The following is a 17,760-nucleotide window of genomic DNA, read 5'->3' as shown; positions in this document are numbered from 1 at the left end:
TACAAAGGCTGTTAACTGTGAGTGGACGACCCAATTAAGCATTACACTTGTTTCCAATAGGGTCCACCATGTTCAAATCATCAAAACATTTAGAGACGTACAAATAGACACTTCTATAGACAGAACAGGAATTCATCATGAAGGAGGTAAAAAGGGAAAAGAAATATATACAGTGAGGGGAAAAAGCGGGGGGGGGGGGGGGGATTCAGATTTTACGGGGGCCAGTTTCGAATTGCAGCCATCCGTAGGTGCCCTTTGAGAGCGGTTTTGAAGGAGTCAAGGGATTCGCATGTCTTAATGACAGTTGGTAGGGCGTTCCACATTTTGGTGGCATAGGAGCGAAAAGAATTTAGTCCCTTGTTTGTGCCGAATCTGGGTTGTACATGGTTCGTTGCACTCCCTCTGGTGTTGTGGGTGTGGACTTCGTTAACATTAAGGAAGTATCTAGACAGGTACATGGGTATCTTGGTGGTGTATCGAATCTTGTGGACCAGACCCATTGCAAGATGCTGTACTCTGTCGTCGACCCTAAGCCATTCCAGCCTGTCGAAGTGGGCAGGGGTGAGGTGGGTTCGGGGGGCTAGATCAAGTAGGAGCCTGACCAGTTTGTTTTGGGAAGTCTGGAGCCTGGTTTTAAGGGCCTTTGAGGTGCTGTGGTACCAGGAGGTGCATGCATAGTCAAAGAAACCCTGTACAAGGGCTCCTGTTAAGGTCTTCAAGGTGTTTTTGTTGACCAGTGAGGAGATCCTGTAGAGGAATCTTGTTCTATGGTTGACTTTTTTGATTACGTTGGTGGCCATTTTATCACCGGAAAGATTAGCCTCCAGGATGGAACCTAGGTAGGTAATTTCATCTTTACGTGTGATAACATTGTCACCCACTCTAACCAAGAAGCCATTTGCCTTGCTGAGATTACTAATAGAGCCCACCACCTACTGTAAAACCACCACCTACTGTAAAAGCCCTCTAAAAACAGTCATCAGAGAGTGAACGAGAACCAGACATGTTTCCCATGGTTCTCTCAGAACTGGTCAACTACATTGTAGATTGTACAATCCAGTCTCAGTTCTTCTGATGTCATCTTCCGTCTTGCAGATATGTGGTCGCCATCTTTATTTTTTTTTATATAATTTTTAACCCACGATTTTGTAACCCATTTTTCACCCCTGTGTCAATTATCTAATGTGATCCTGGGCTCTACACACCCTCCGCCAACCTAGTCCCCATATATGGGGGACATGGGGAGACTTGAACTCATGCTTCCTTCATGCCTGAGTGTCCAAGTTGCTCCTTTACACCTGACAGGGGGGAGTTTCCCTGGTTGGACGTAGCGCGTGGAAGGAACACGTTATTCCAACCAGTTCCTTTCCCCTCCATCAGGCGCCCCGGCTGGCCAGGGGGAGGCTGTGGTCGCCATCTTGGATGTTTGAGTAGCCAGCACCTTTTTCCATAAGAGTGGTCATTACGGAGTATTTGTGCCAAAATTGTCATGCTTGCATCACAAAGTGAACAATTGTCATTAATCTGCTCCGCTAAGAGTGAGACGTCGATTGAAACAGGAGTAATTTGATGCTCCTCCTCCTGCAGGAGATGGAGACGCTGACTAGTGGGTGTGGTGCGTCCTGGAATCAAATGACAGTCCTACAGTAGCTGCCTTTGATGTAATTAATGCTTTCGTCGTACGACCGAGCTGCTCGCCCAAAATAGGAATGCCAACCAAACAGAGCGATGCATTTGATTTGGCGGTGGTGCTGGTGGTGTACCGTGTCCCCCATTGAAAACCACGGACTACTACTAGACCTGTCACAATTATTACATTATCGCCTGATTGAAATTATTTGAGATAATCGACATACAGTGCATCCGGAAAGTATTCACACTCCTTCACTTTTACCACATTTTGTTTCGTTACAGCCTCATTTCAAAAGGGATTAAATTAGTTTCGGAAGCCTCTCCTCAGTAAAAGGCACATGACAGCCTGCTTGGAGTTTGGCAAAAGGCACCTAAACGAATCTCGGACCATGATTAACACGATTCTGTGGTCTGATGAAACCAAAATAGAGCTTTTTGGCCTGAATGCCAAGCGTCACATCTGGAGGAAACCAGGCACTGTCACGGTCTGTGACATGTGTTATGTTTTCTAGTGTTCATTGTTCTTAGTTGGTGTTTTACTTTTCTGTTGTGCTCTTGTGATTTTTGAAGTAGTTTGTGTTCTTGGTTTCCTAGTTCCAGTTTGAGTTTCCTTTGCACTTGTGTACTCTTATTTTGTAGTACGTTTTGTCTCTTGGTTTCCTCTGTTGCTTTTGTTGCCTGTGTTGTCTCACCATGATTAGCCTAGTGTTTCCACCTTGTCCTGTTAGTTCCCCAGCCTATCCCAGTGTCGATTATTAGTTATGTTCACCTGTGCCCTGTTTTCCCTGTGTATTTATACTCCCCTGTTTTTTCAGTTCTTTGTCATATCATTGTTTGTACGTCACTAGTGTTATGCTCCTAGTGCTTTGACTCCCAGTGTTCTTGTTACTCCTTGTGTTCTCCTTGTGTATGGATTTTGGTGAATAAACCGCCTGCCTTTGTCCTGCGTTTGGGTCCTAACCCTCTTCACATCGTGACAGAACGGCTCATCACCTGGCAAATGCCACCCCTACGGTGAAGCATGGTGGTGGCAGCATCATGCTGTGGCGATGTTTTTCAGCGGCAGGAACTGGGAGACTTGACAGGATAGAGGGAAAGATGAATGGAGCAGTGTACAGAGACATCCTGGATGAAACCCCAAATTCAAGTGTGCCAAGCTTGTAGCATCATTCCCAAAAGGGCTTAAGGCTGTAATTGCTGCCAAATGTGCCTGTTTCTTTTTTTTTAAATAAATTAACGAAATATTTGAAAAAGGTTTTTTCACTTCATTATGGGTTATTGTGTGTAGATTGATGAGACTTTTTTTGAATCCCTTTTGAAATGAGGCTGTAACAAAACCAAATGTGGTAAAAGTGTGAATACTTTCCTGATGTACTGTAGGTTAGGTGGCAGGTTAAAACTAGCCCGTGGCTCCCGACATGCGTGGCAGGTTCAAAGTAACCTGTGGCAGGTTAAAACTAGCCTGTGGCAGGTTCAAAGTAACCCGTGGCAGGTTAAAACTAACCAGTGGCACATTAAAACTAACCCGTGGCTTCCTGTGAGGTTAGGGTTGGGTTTTGAGTCGGACTCATGACTGTAGGGCCTCACTCAGACCTTTACTGCATTGCTGTATGCTTGTTGGATGAATGTTGTGTAGTGTCATGGCCGCCCCAATGCATTTCCAATGGAAGTCACATGGTTTGTAGTCCACATTTTGGACTACAAGCTGTTGTTTGGCTTTCGGCTGTGTTTCGGCTGTGTTTCGACTGCGCCCCTCCCCCTCATACAACACAAATGTTGTGTCAAACCATGTGACTCCCATTGGAAATGCATTGGGGCGGCCATGACACTACACAACATTCATCCAAAAAGCATACAGCAATGCAGTAAAGGTCTGAGTGAGGCCTAGGGGTGCACTCACACCTTTAATGCAATTCTCTGTGCTCGTTGGATCAATGCTGTGTAGTATCATGGCCGCCCAATGCATTTCCAATGGAGGTCACATGGTTTGACACAACATTGTGTTGTATGAGGGGGAGGGGCGCAGTCGAAACACAGCTGAAAGCCATACAACAGACCCCTCCCCCTATGTTGTGTCAAACCATGTGACCTCCATTGGAAATGCATTGGGCGGCCATGACACAACACAGTATTGATCCAACGAGCACAGAACATTGCATTAACCGTGTGAGTGCACCCTAAGGCTGAGCTCACACCTTTAATGCAATTCTCGTGCTCGTTGGATGCTTGTTGTGTTGTGTCATGGCCGCCCAATGTATTTCCAATGGAGGTCACATGGTTTGACACAACATTGTGTTGTGTGAGGGGGAGGGGTGTTTCGACTGCGCCCCTCCCCCTCACACAACACAATGTTGTGTCAAACCATGTGACCTCCATTGGAAATACATTGGGCGGCCATGACACAACACAACATGCATCCAACGAGCACAGAGCATTGCATTAACCGTGTGAGTGCACCCTAAGACTGTTAGTATGTCAGACCAAGCATGCACCCCCAGTGAGTAGCCCCCACTGGGAGGACGTAAAGCCTCTGTCCTTCTTCTCTCGCCCAGCTGACAGGGAGTGGATTACTTGCGGAGCCAATTATTTCCCTCCCAGCCTCCCAACCTGGCTTCCCTCCCCTGAACACGGGCCAATCGTGTTTTGTCTAGTAGACACTTGACAAAGCCGACGGGTTTGAACCCACGACCTCCGTGGTGGTGGGCAGCTACTTCACCACTGCGCCACCCGAGCGCCCTCATTTTAAAACATTTGTGACCAAATTTGACTAAGGGACTGCCATTGTATTATTATTATTTTTTTCATGTCATATGAAAGCAGGGAATCATAGCTTCAAATTGACATATTGGTTGTTCAGTTTGACCCACCAGTTTGGAGATATGGCTTATAGAGTAATGTCTTGCAGAAAACAGCGAGTTGAGAAAACAGGCTTGAAAGGTTCACTTCTGTGGTCTCTAACATTACACCTAGCTACATGTTTAAGCATTTATTTCATATTTACATGTCGATTTCAGCTCTGACACTTATTTCAGACATGCTCTAGTATGTGAAGAGTCTGCCTGTGCTATTAACTCATTTTGGAAAAAAATGAAAAAAGTTGGAATTTGCGCGATGGTAGGCTCTCAGTCAAATTTGGTCACATTTTGAAAAAAAAGTATTATATCGGAAATAGCCGGTCTACAAGGTGCGTTGCAATGCGACACATGCGTGATCTTGTAGATAATTATGAAGCCATTAAATATGGCGATCATTTATTTCGTATATTTAAGTTATTTGTCATACTGTGCCCTGTGCAACAACATATATACATTATGTTGGCGAAGCCTAAAAGCCAAACGGAAATTACGTTTTCATGTGTTCTAATGTTCAGTAACGAAATCACAATCGGTAAGTAAAATGTCACGATCCTGAATTTTTTGCGGAAATTAAGAAATCATATTTTGAAAACAAAGCAATACTGCCTCATCAAAGTTGGTGGTGTGACTTCATATATTGTCAATTACTTCCGTGAGAGGGGGAGAGCCAGGTGGTGGAGTTGGCTGCTTTAGGTTATGCCCGAAGCACTTTTTACTACCTTTCATTGGTTCAATATTTCAATAGCACTGATTTATGAAAAAACAAAATCTAAAACCTCAACATTTGAGTTAGCTGGTGGTTTCCTCCCGACAGCAACGCTATGCACTGGAAAGGGAAGGAAAACAAATACTGTATAACCGTTTGCAAATTTTAAGCATCAAAGCCTTAGCATGTTCTTTTGATCAGTGTGGCCTGAAGCTCCTGGGCTGATGATGTAAGTGTACAGTATGCAAAGCAAAGCAAAGCAAAGTTACTATATTTACCCAGGGTAACTGGACTAAGCATCAGATACTTGTTTCCAGCCAGGCCCTGCTCATAGAACATTTCATGGTAGTGGTTCAATGCCTTGCTCAAGGGCACTTCAGCGGTGGTAATTTTAACGTGCCGGTCCGGGGATACGAACTGGCGACCTTCCGGTATCAAGACCGCTCCGCAAACCGTTCGGCCACCGCTGCAGTGACAGGTGTTAGTCACTCACTCAGCCATTTGGTTATGTTTGAAACCGCTCTGTGTGACGATCAACGCTGTGCTGTGAAATAACCGCCAAGTGCCAGGGGTGAGAAAAAAAGCAGTGGTGTCAAAAAGAATCGATCCCGGCAATGCATCGCCATTCGACCGTGCAGCAATGCAATGCAGCAGCGTGACCTAGTTGAAAGTCCACTGGTTCATGTACTTTTTTATTTGGATTGTAATCCCCATAGGGGGACTTTAGATCATCTCATAATAACTGACTGAGAGAAAACGCTATTGTTACTGCTGCTGAATTAGTTAAACTAGGCCTACTTGAGCACGATGCAACTACAATACCCGTTGTCAACTTGTCATAGCACCCGTTTTAACTATCTGTGTCCCTTTTGTGCCCATACTGTATATGGAGATCTCTGTATTTGTCTGTGTTCCTCTGTCTGTCTGCCTGTGCCCGAAGAGTGCAAACGGACTGTGAAAAGTGTAGTGGTTAAGTAATCAATTTGCAGGTGTGGGGTTGCCATGGCAATCAATTGGCTGAGGCAGAGGCTGGGAATTGCGTGAGGAGAGGGGACTTAGGCCCCACCACTTTTGTGGTGGTTCTGGAGAACCGTGGGTCCGACCGACTCGATACCGGGCACTGCACTCCCTGTGGGGTTGTGGAACGCGTGTGTCGAATGTGAAGTCGGTGGGGTGAATGGTTCTCGAGTTACGTGCATTTCAACCGTACACATACGCAGACACACAGAGACATTTATAGTAGGATTTTCGCTAGAAACGGACTACCGTTACATGAAATATGACTGACTGACTGTCATATAAACGATACAGAGCCACCTCCCCGACAATTTCCCAGAGACAGTTTGTTTATTTTTGGACCACAATTCTTATATGAGGCGATTTTAAGATGACCCCATGTTATTCTCCATAGAGAAAAACTTCCATGAACCAGGGGATGAGCGAGTGACATCAGGACTTTGGCGCTCTATTGTGTGTGCTCTACCTCTAGAAAAAAAGTACTCGCATGTTTTACTTCAGTAAAAGTAGCAGTACTGTCTGCAATGTAGAAGTAAGTACTAAGTAGTAAGTACTCTATTACAAGTAAAAGTCTGAAAATTCAAAATGTACTTGAGTAAAAGTACAAAAGTGTTGGCATCAAAATATACTTAACCCATTTTGGGCGGGAACCCCTATGCTATGCTTTAGCTATTGAAATAGCAGATCAACAAGCTCATGGCTATTTTTGAAAAATCGAAGAACGACTGACATAGAAACAGCTTTTTCAGAAAACTGTCAGGATTTAGAAGACAATTTTAGAATCTGATCTCAGGTCAAAATGGGCTAAAGTACCAAAAGTAGAAAGTACTTGTTATGCATGCAGAATGTCCCATTTCATGTTTTCAAATGTATACAAATAAGCTCGCAATGATGCAACGCATTGCCCTACCTCGCCCTCAGGGCGTCTTACTGGTATATTCTAGTCTAGTGTAAGATTGAGTCCTTGTGTTCCTCATCATTGTCCCTGTGTTTCTTGTAATAAAACCCTTTTTGTGGCCTTAAACAGGAATCAATCCCCTCCCAAAAAACACAAATGCAATGTTGGCCAACGATTGGAAGAACGAAATACCGTCTTTGTCCGACAGACACAAATAATTGTGCGTGTTTTTCTGGTAGAGAGAGAGAGATCCCACCTAAAACCGTCTGAAAAAAGGAGACATCAGAGATTGAAGGAGAACCAGACATGTTTCCCCTGGTTCTCTCAGAACTGGTCAACTACAACATTGTAGAATCCACCCATAACTGCTGCACGCACCTCCACTCTGCTCGGCTCAGAAGCATCACAGTTGTCATGGTAACCTGAAAAGTCTGGTTTAATGTAATCGATTACCCCGTGAGCACTTTGCCAATCAGTCTCATTGGAGCGTGACTCCTAAGTGCCGCTGCCTCATTGCCCGTTTGGACCCTGGCTTGCCCTTGTTAACCCCTTAACACCTGAGCCCAGATTCTACAAATGTCTTCTAAATCATGACATTGTTCTGAAAAACCTATGTTTCTATATATGGGTGGTTCATGTCAAGGACCCCACAAATTATGTTGTTCCAGGGACCTCGGAGAAGCAAAGATTTGAGTTAAAAATGTTCGCTGTGAAAGAATATATATTAAAAGATTTGCGCCACATTTTCACGATTTTTCAAAAAAATTGCAGATCTACAAGCTTGTAGCGCACACTCTGTGCCGCGCTACGAGCTTCTAGATCTGCTATTTTTCAATAGCTAAAGTTTAAAATAACAGTTAAAGTGGTTAAAAGGTAGATGTGTTCCAGGTCGTAATGGCTAAAATGCTCCTGCGTCTTCCTGAAATTGACAACCATTCGGTCCCCCAGTTTGTATGGTGTCAGTATAGGTTTGTGTTTTGTGTGTTTGCGTTGCAGATGTTTGTCGGATGGTTTCTTCCAAACACCTTCATGGTTTCCTCAGCCGTCGGAGGGTGACTGGCTGAGTGTGGCTCACATTCCACATTGTAAAGTGCTTTTTATACTGTAGAAATGCAGACTATTACGTTGCTAGGAGACGAGCCAAAGCCCTTGGACACACAGCGACCAAGAACATCTATTTCTCACCATAGGAACTGTTTTGATATTTTAACTAACTACCAGAGCTAATAATTGGTATCCAGGGAACAGAACACGCGTTAATATGAAAACCTGCATCTCCTGCGTCAGCCATCGTGACACGCTCCATATGTATATGGCCAATACAGAATTAATTCCGTATGTCGATCTGACCTCATCAAACCCTGTACACTCAAGACAGCATTCCATATGTTATTATAATATGAGTTGGAACATTTACTGTTGTTATGGTTGCCAGTTTGAAATAGTTTTAACGTTATATGAGGTGTAATCATTTCAACCTTTAGGCTGTTGATCCTCATGGGAGAATCCAGGTGTCATACAGTGTCATCATCATTCCTACAGTCTGATCTGATGCCTTTGTTTGTGGTGAAAAATCGACCTAGTTCCGATTGTTGGCTAATGAGGATGTGACAAAAAAAAAGTGTGTGTGTGTGTGTGTGTGTGTGTGTGTGTGTGTGTGTGTGTGTGTGTGTGTGTGTGTGTGTGTGTGTGTGTGTGTGTGTGTGTGTGTGTGTGTGTGTGTGTGTGTGTGTGTGTGTGTTTTAGGCAAATTAATCATACAAAATAAGAAAAAGATAAACGCCTCGGTTAGGTATTTGTGCACTGCAAACTAATTACTCTAATTACAACTTGCTACAAAGTAACCAAATACTTTTACCCACATTTGACATTTCTAAGTAAGTTTCTTTCTCTCTCTCTCTCTCTCTCCAAAAAAAGGACAAATTTCTCAAATCAGGTTGTTTCTCAAATTTTGAGAAACAATGGGAAACCTAATGGGAGAAAGAATTAGGCAATTTATATATATATATATATATATATATATATATATATATATATATATATATAAATAAAATAGTACTGGTAAAAGTTGAGTTCATGAATATTTTTTGACCTGAGGACGATTCTAAAAATGTCGTTCTCAAACATTTTCAAGGACCCCAAAAATATATGTAATTTGCCACCGACCCCCATCTGAAAATGTGTTGTTCCAGGGACCCCCCCAGAAGCAAAGATTTGAGTTAAAAACGTTCGCTCTGAAAGAATATTTTCGCCACATTTTCACGATTTTTCAAAAATAGCTACTGTATAACGTAATGCTTAAAACACCAAAAGGGGTTCCCGTCCTGAATGGGTTAAAAAGGGGTCCCACGCAATTCATAATAGGAAGCTTTAACTTGTCTCTCTCTGCTCTGTTCTTCTCCGTCTAGTGGCAAACGAGGATGACAAGAGCTCAGCCAAGCCACTGCCAAGTTTTGAACGTAAGTAGTATGCACTTAGTTGTTTTAATTCCTACAATGAAAGTAAATCATCTGTTCCCTAAAATGAAAGTAGATCATCATGTCACTGACGCAGTACGGCCACACGATGGCAGCATCACAAAGGCTTCTCATGCGAGTCATCATGCTGATGATCAGTAGCCTGGCAAATAAGAAAACGTATCCCCAGTGGTGGAAATAGTACTCAATTGTTTAACTTAAGTAAAACTGCTAGTTGTACGTAGTCGACTAAATCTACAGTTGATTTAGTCGTGCTGCGACGCGTTGTGAGCTGGTAGATCTGCTATTTTCAGCATGCAACCAAGTGTAAAATTACTTATACTGGATCTCTTGTCCACTAGACCCTTCCTAACATTTTAGTCTAGTTTTTATTTGTTGACGAAATTGTCAATATATTTAGTCTTAGTTTTAGTCATCATGGCTTAGTTTTCATTTGATTTTTATTCAGTTTTTGCCAGTGAAAAAAGGTAGTCGACGAACATTTTTCGTCTTAGTTTTAGACGAGGAAAACAACACTGTGCTGTAGCATTACAGAAAACACACTGAGCAGTCGTCGTTTGTGTGTGTTTTGGTGGTGTTTTTACATCGCAGGCTCCAAATCCCAGAGTGCCTTGTGGAACGCCATCACAAGCGGGATTGGTATCAAGGGCCAGACCCCATGCAAGACCCCCGTCAGTGACCCACGGTGTCCCGAGGAGATCCTGGCCGACGAGATGCCCGCTGCCGACCGGCCGGACGCCAGCGAGAAAACAGCCATCAGGTTTCAGCCGTTATTATCATTGTTTACATTGCCGCGATGACTCCCCAACATGATCATATTTGAACTGGGGACCCCCCCAAAATAATCATATTTGAACTGGGGACCCCCCAAAATAATCATATTTGAACTGGGGACCCCCCCAAAATAATCATATTTGAACTGGGGACCCCCCAAAATAATTATATTTGAACTGGGGACCCCCCCAAAATAATCATATTTGAACTGGGGACCCCCCAAAATAATTATATTTGAACTGGGGACCCCCCCAAAATAATCATATTTGAACTGGGGACCCCCCAAAATAATCATATTTGAACTGGGGACCCCCCCAAAATAATCATATTTGAACTGGGGACCCCCCAAAATAATCATATTTGAACTTGGCACCCCCCAAAATAATCATATTTGAACTGGGGATCCCCCAAAATAATCATATTTGAACTCGCGTTGCGAGTCATTGTGAGCTTGTAGATCAGCTATTTTCACAATTCTTGCCTCTTTCTTATTATTATTTGACAATTTGGTCAATGTGGTCAATTTGGTCAAAAACTGGTCAACAGTTTTTATAGTACAGTTTGTTGATGCAGTAGCGGTCTTTCTTTCTTTCTTTCTTTCTTTCTTTCTTTCTTTACATTTTGTAAGGTATTAAAAAGTCCTTCAATTGTCGCTTTACTGTCATCTGGTCCCCACAAAATCATGTGGGGACCCTGACCCACAGGTTGAGAACCACTGACTTAGTGTTAATAATTGATGCCAACGATGCCCACACGGAGGTCCGGTGGACAGACAGGCCCCGGTGGGCAGACAGACAGGCCCCAGTGGGCAGACAGACAGGCCCCGATGGGCAGACAGGCCCCGGTTGCGGCGGCCGGCGGGGGAGATTAGAAATGAAAGAAATCCAGTATGTAGCTTTGCATCTGGAAATTGAATCCAGCTCAGCTTCAGCCTGATGATTAGCCTGATGTTTAGTCATAATGGTGTTGGAGTCATACTGATGGTGTTTTGCACTGTTGTATGGTCTGCCTTGGGAGGCTACTTAATCATGATTTACTTACCAGTTGCCTTTACATTGGAATTCACTACGTGGCTCATACAGTCCTAATCATGTTCACTAGTATGCAGTCCTCTGTTTATTTCTTTCCTAAAATGTCTCAAAATATTCATAGACTATGGCCACAACGTGTCTCAATCCGGCACTGTACTGTATGTGAGTGAACAAGGTTTTCTCTCTCCTGGTATTAATGTTTTCTGAATTTAATTGGTGTGCTCTTTAAAACGGTAGGCGGAGAGATTAAAGGGGGACGTCTGAAATGACGTGCTTCAAAGTAGAGAGTCTGCCACCCGACATTTATAATTCATGGCACGCACGCACGCACGCACGCACGCACGCACGCACGCACGCACGCACGCACGCACGCACGCACGCACGCACGCACGCACGCACCCTCAACAGCCCGGTAGATGTGCAAAGTGTTGCTAATTGCTGTGTATGCCTTCTGACCCTGAAAGGACATAGATGTGATTGATTCCAAGGACTTCAAACCACCATTACCATAATCTGTTGTCACTTTTGGAATACTGAATGACATTTATTTCCTGGTTCCAATTAACCTGCCTGGCTCAGGAGGAGACTATTAAGATGTGTTCAGACTTGGATGGTTAGCGCGGCGCGGCACGACCTGGCGCGGCGCGACTTGGCGCGGCACGACCTGGCGCGGCGCGACTTGGCGCGGCGCGACCTGGCGCGGCGCGACTTGGCGCGGCGTGACCTGGCGCGGCGCGACCTGGCGCAGCACAAACAGGACGAACCCGAGGCGAATATTTAAATTCAAGTCTGAACGCAAGTTTACAAATGCCACTTACTGTAACGGCGGTATAGTAGAGCTTTTGCCAATGGACACAGAATAGAACGCTCACAGGCTTGTGGCAGTACTATGGGGCAGAACGGACGCTCACAGGCTTGTGGCAGTACTATGAGACAGAACGGACGCTCACAGGCTTGTGGCAGTACTATGGGGCAGAACGGACGCTCACAGGCTTGTGGCAGTACTATGGGGCAGAACGGACGCTCACAGGCTTGTGGCAGTACTATGGGGCAGAACGGACGCTCACAGGCTTGTGGCAGTACTATGGGGCAGAACGGACGCTCACAGGCTTGTGGCAGTACTATGGGGCAGAACGGACGCTCACAGGCTTGTGGCAGTACTATGAGGCAGAACGGACGCTCACAGGCTTGTGGCAGTACTATGCAAAATGAATTGATCAGAGGTTATGCACGGATTAACGTTCTCGGTCGCCACGACCGATTTCAGTCTTTTTGATTCCATAGAAGCCATCATGTCTTCTTTGGAGGCACAGCAAAAAGCATGCTCTCAATGCGTCGCGCATTGAGAGTTTGTAGATCGTCTATTTTTGGTTATTATTTCAGAGCATCTGATGTGGTCAAACTAGCCTCGGAAACCCAGACGTTTTTATTATGGTCAAACTAGCAATGAGTTCCGAAGCATGTTCCATAAAATCTGTAATAGTCTCGGTCGGATATCTCCTATGAAACAACAAGACTATGAAAGCAGAGGTTAAAGCCTCAATCTGTGATTTCTTTAACCTGGTTGACAGCAGGGACAATATTAATAAAACATAATTTTCTTGTGCTGATTGTTTAGGAATCAGCGCTAGTGTGTTGGGGCGGCTCATTTAGGACTTGGTCATGCAAACATTTTCAGTCGTGAGATTTTATTTTTGCTTTAATCCATGGGTTATGTTAAAAGCAGTAGCATCGCGGAGATTTGCCTTTGCTTACACGGAATTCAAATATTCACAGAGAATCACTTCCCTCTGGGGTGTTTGTTCGGCACAATGTTGTGCCGCGGTCTCATTTGCTGTTAGCAATGCATTCTTATTTCTGGGTGCTGTTCTGCATTGTTGTCACATTTTACCGCATTCTTATGTGGTCTTGTTGTATTCTCAGGTCCACTGCTCCCTGTTATCGGGCGGTGATGAGGAGAAAATGATTTTCCACTTGGCTAGACACTGACTTCTTCATTTAAAAACATAGCTTGGCGCCTAGTGTCAGTTAATACACTATGTCACAGTAAATAGAACAACCCCAAGCGTTCCTTTCTCTCAAACATCAACTGATTCACAGAGGCAGTGGCATGTGTGGCATGTTGTTTTCATACAATGTATATAAACTGTCTGCTACGTATGTATACTATGTATGTACAGTAGATAGACAGAGTGGCTCACAACCTCAGCCTGATGGCCTCAAAGGTCTAATATAGCCCCCGAGCTATATGCAATTGCCTTTGGCTTAGTGGTTAAGATGTCGACTTTCCACGTGGGAGTTCGATTCCCGGGTGTTACACATACAGTAACATGCGCGCATACATACATGCATGTGCGTGTGTGCGTTTTCTAAATCTGAACCTCTGAGTTGGTGTCACATACAATATGGTCTGGATTTAGGTTGTCCAGTAGCAGCACTCACACTGTATGATTGTCAGTTGCAAGTAGTCGACTATCCAGCTCATTTTCCTGGCTCATGGAGTCCCCTCGAGATCGAGGAGATATCGCTTTTCTCTTGGCCAAGCAGGGATGTTAATAAAGAGCTCGTCCCCAGAGAGTGAGTGGGTTGCCACCGGGACCTAGCCGTGGCCGAATGACAAATGACAAGAACATAACATGCGATGATTAAATCACTACGGAGCGTGGGGCAATCCATTACGTGACGTCACCACCTTGTCACCTTCCGGCCCGGAGATGTCGCTGCCGCTCCGCCGAGGGTAATTAGATTTGATCAGAGGATGGAGACGGATGCATGTGAGGCTGCTGCTGCAGCAGAGGGAGGTACAATAACACTGCACGATGGAGACAGATGCATGTGAGCTGCAGCAAAGGGAGGTACAATACAGTGCAGGTTCGGAACGGAGTTCTCAGAGTGACCCGCCTGCGGTCCTTGACAGGGTTCCAGCAGGGCACACCCAGCACCACTCACTTCACACGGGTGTGATATTTGGAGCAGTGCACCAAGGCATTATGGTTATTGTAGGAATTCAGCAATCCAGTCAAACCCTATACTAGTCAAACACACATACTTTTTTCTTTTTCTGGCCATATAGAGTGCAAATTTCAAATTGTGCTACTGTTAGTGTTAACTACTACAAATACTATTAACATTGAGTGACTGCGGTTTCTTCCAGCGGTGGAATGTTCCTTTAAATTGTGGCTCCAGAGGACGTGTACACACGTCCTAGTGCTTTTTCATTGATATCAAACAAAAAATTAAAATTCTGATCAAAAATAATGAAGAATTTGTGGGTATATGTCATGAAAACGTTTGAGAACCGCTGAGATAAAGTATGACAACCACTGTAGAGTGTTTTGGTTAGTGTCTCTTAACCCATTTTGGGCGGGAACCCCTTTTGATGTTTTAAAGCATTATGTTATACTTTAGCTATTGAAAAATAGCAGATCTACAAGCTCATAGCGCGGCACAGAGTGCCGTGCTATGAACTTGTAGGTCTGCTATTTTAGAAAAATCGTGAAAATGTGCCTAAAATCTTTGAATATATATTATTACAGAGTGAACATTTTAACTCAAATCTTTGCTTCTGGGGAGGTCCCTGGAACAACATATTTTCAGATGGGTGGCGGAGGCATATTACATATAATTTTTGGGGTCCTTGACATGAAATATTGAGCACCACTGATACAGAAACACAAGGTTTTTCAGAAAACCTTGTCGGGCCTAAATGGGTTCAACAGTTCAACACCTCTCTGGAGCTCTGAGGAATGCAGAATGCTAAATGAATGATCATGGCCTCCGCTGTACACATTGTTTTCTGGTCTTTCCGCAGTTTGTACAGAAGGTGCACATACAGCATGTTCCAGAATACCATTTCACAGCAAATTCTGCTGTGCAAGATTTTTCTGTGCAGCACAGCAGCTGGAGTGTATTATTCATACATTTTGCATCACGTTGGATACAAACATACCTTTTAGATTTACTGCATAATAGCAGTGTTTTGTTAACATTAAGCCAGCTGGTCCAGTTAAACATGCTCCATTTACAGCACTCAGACTCAGACTTTCGTCTTACGTTGACAGACAAGACAGAATTTGGAGCCACTTGAGAAAGTAGTAGTATAAACACAAGCTGAGTCTCGTCTCAAACGTAGGTATAACAGTGTTTAAAAAGGACCAGACCACAGAGCCATAATGAACGGGCAGGGGCGTCCTTAAGGACCGGGAGGCCCCGTTCATGACGTCAACATTTATATAATTAATAATAATTATTAAAAGAAATAAATAAATAAAAATAAAACACTTTTCCCCCCCCCCTTAATGCATGTTCGCCGACCTTATTGCATGTTCGCCAACCTCCTTAACACAATCAGTGCCGGAAGTCCTTCAAAATAGGAGCTCCGGGGTGCCGGAAAGACATTTTACTCGGAAACCCATGACCCGGAAACAATCCACTAAAAAAAGTTTACTTTACATAGCTAGCTTACATTGCGATCGTTTTAGTTTATACGATATATGATCCAAAAGGGATCAATGGTAAGCTAACAATTGCCTAGAGTGTAGCATACGGTAGCCGAAAGGCGAACTGACAAATAAAAAAAAATGAAAAAAATTCAGAATATTCTTATCTCGCCCCGTATCATTGAGGATGCGCTAAGACGTCCTCACACGTCGGATGTACATGCACGCACACACACACAGAGCTCGGCGCCTCTCTCCAGTGGTGCGGTTGATGGCGTGATTTATCTCCTGGTTAATGGGTCCCGCACACCGGCAGTGAACTGTGCAGTTGATTAATACAGCCTAGTCAGTCTAGCATATGCTTTCACAGGCCGAAGCCCTGCTTTCTGGACGTGGTAGACCCTGTTTCACACACGGGGAGCCCTGGCCTGCTGACTCCCCCCCTGTGTGGCACGGAGCCGTCTCACTATAGCCTGACTAGCCTGTTAATGAGACCCTATTGGTCCTCGTCGTGACTGGACTGTCTGTGGCAGAGCTGATCAATATAAAGACACTGTGGTCCTTGTGGTTTGTTTCCTGGCCCACGGCCCTGTTTCCCGCTTCGAATATTTTGTAATTTTTGCAAATTGCAGCATTTAACTCCCATTTCATCTTATATGGTTTTAATATGGTTATATTCATGTAGAAAATGTATCTGAAAGAAATAAATACAATTCTAAATGTGGCAATTGCAAAGAGTTATGCAAACAACAGTGCAAAGTATATGCAAACATAAAGTAAATTAAATAGCATCAAATTACAGTACAGTGCTGAGTACAGTATAGTGCGTCCATGGATGGGACCCCCACTCCCCAGAAAGGTCCACGGATGGGGCAATTATCAATAATCTGCGTTTTGGGATGCAAAATGCACCCTATTGGCCTCACTGGTTTAGTGTTCTAGGGTTAACTTAAAATGCATGTTGTAGTTCCTTTAAAAGCTACACTCTTTTATACTGTATTTTTCTATGGCAGTCATTCCAGGCTGTGCCCTTTGACTTCTAAAGTGTAGTCAATACCTTTCAGCCCCCTGTGGTTCATCCCCTCTGTGATAACATTTGGGTTATTGATTGAAACTGGATCAATAAGGACTGATTTACGACCTTCAGTCAGGTTATGATCGGAGGGGAATTTAACCCATTCTTGACGGGAACCCCTGTTGGTGTTCTAAGCATTATGTTATACTTTAGCTGTTGAAAAATAGCAGATCTACAAGCTCATAGCGCGGCACCGAGGGAGGGGGGGGCCCTGGAACAACATATTTTCAGATGGGGGTCGGCGGCCAATTACATATAATTTTTGGGGTCCTTGACATGAAATATTGAGAACCACTGATATAGAAACATGAGGTTTTTCAGAAAATTGTCATGATTTAGAAGGCTTTTTTTCTTTTTCTTTTTACATCGGGCCTAAATGGGTTAATACCATTAGCACAGAAAGCACCAAGAGGGAATATTTCCTGTATTATTTCATCAAGGACCTTTAAAGGACCACTTCACCACTTTTCAACCTACCTTCATATAATTGGTCAGAGCACCGAAGTCTGACGTCACTGCCGCGCCAATACACAGGTTCATGTATTTTTTTATTTGCAGTGAAATCTCCATAGGGCGATTTTAGGTCGCTTCATATAAGAACTGTGTTTGAAAAATAAACCGACCACCCCGGCCTTTCTGTCAGGGGGGTGGCTGTGCGTCGTTAATGATGTCCATTCATATTTGATACAGCCAGTTTCTGGAGAAAATGGAATGAATGTGGCCGCAAAAGCCTTGAAACTACATATGAAGGCAATGTCGCTGCTAATATACGTCATGCCCAGCTGTCAACACATTGCGTTCCTGAGATTCCTCGTTGAAGTAAGCTCAACTGGTGCGGTGACTCGACTCGTACTAA

At 44.0% G+C, this 17,760-nt stretch overlaps 1 protein-coding gene across 2 annotated transcripts in view; it reads left to right on the top strand.

The window, feature by feature from the left end:
* Positions 1-17,760, top strand: part of pde1cb (phosphodiesterase 1C, calmodulin-dependent b) — a gene marked incomplete at its 5' end in the record, with an annotated part of 193,135 nt that overhangs the window by 36,575 nt on the left and 138,800 nt on the right. For both annotated transcript variants that reach the window (XM_079505394.1, XM_079505393.1), the window contains 2 exons: positions 9,517-9,567; positions 10,177-10,345. In XM_079505394.1, coding sequence (XP_079361520.1) covers positions 9,517-9,567; positions 10,177-10,345 — 220 coding nt within the window. The remainder of the gene's footprint in view (positions 1-9,516; positions 9,568-10,176; positions 10,346-17,760) is intronic.

This window comes from Electrona antarctica (genome assembly GCF_951216825.1).
Source record: "Electrona antarctica genome assembly, chromosome: 1".
NCBI classification, from domain to species: domain Eukaryota; kingdom Metazoa; phylum Chordata; class Actinopteri; order Myctophiformes; family Myctophidae; genus Electrona; species Electrona antarctica.
Note: the sequence above shows the minus strand (reverse complement) of the source record. Positions and strands in the feature narration are given on the sequence as shown.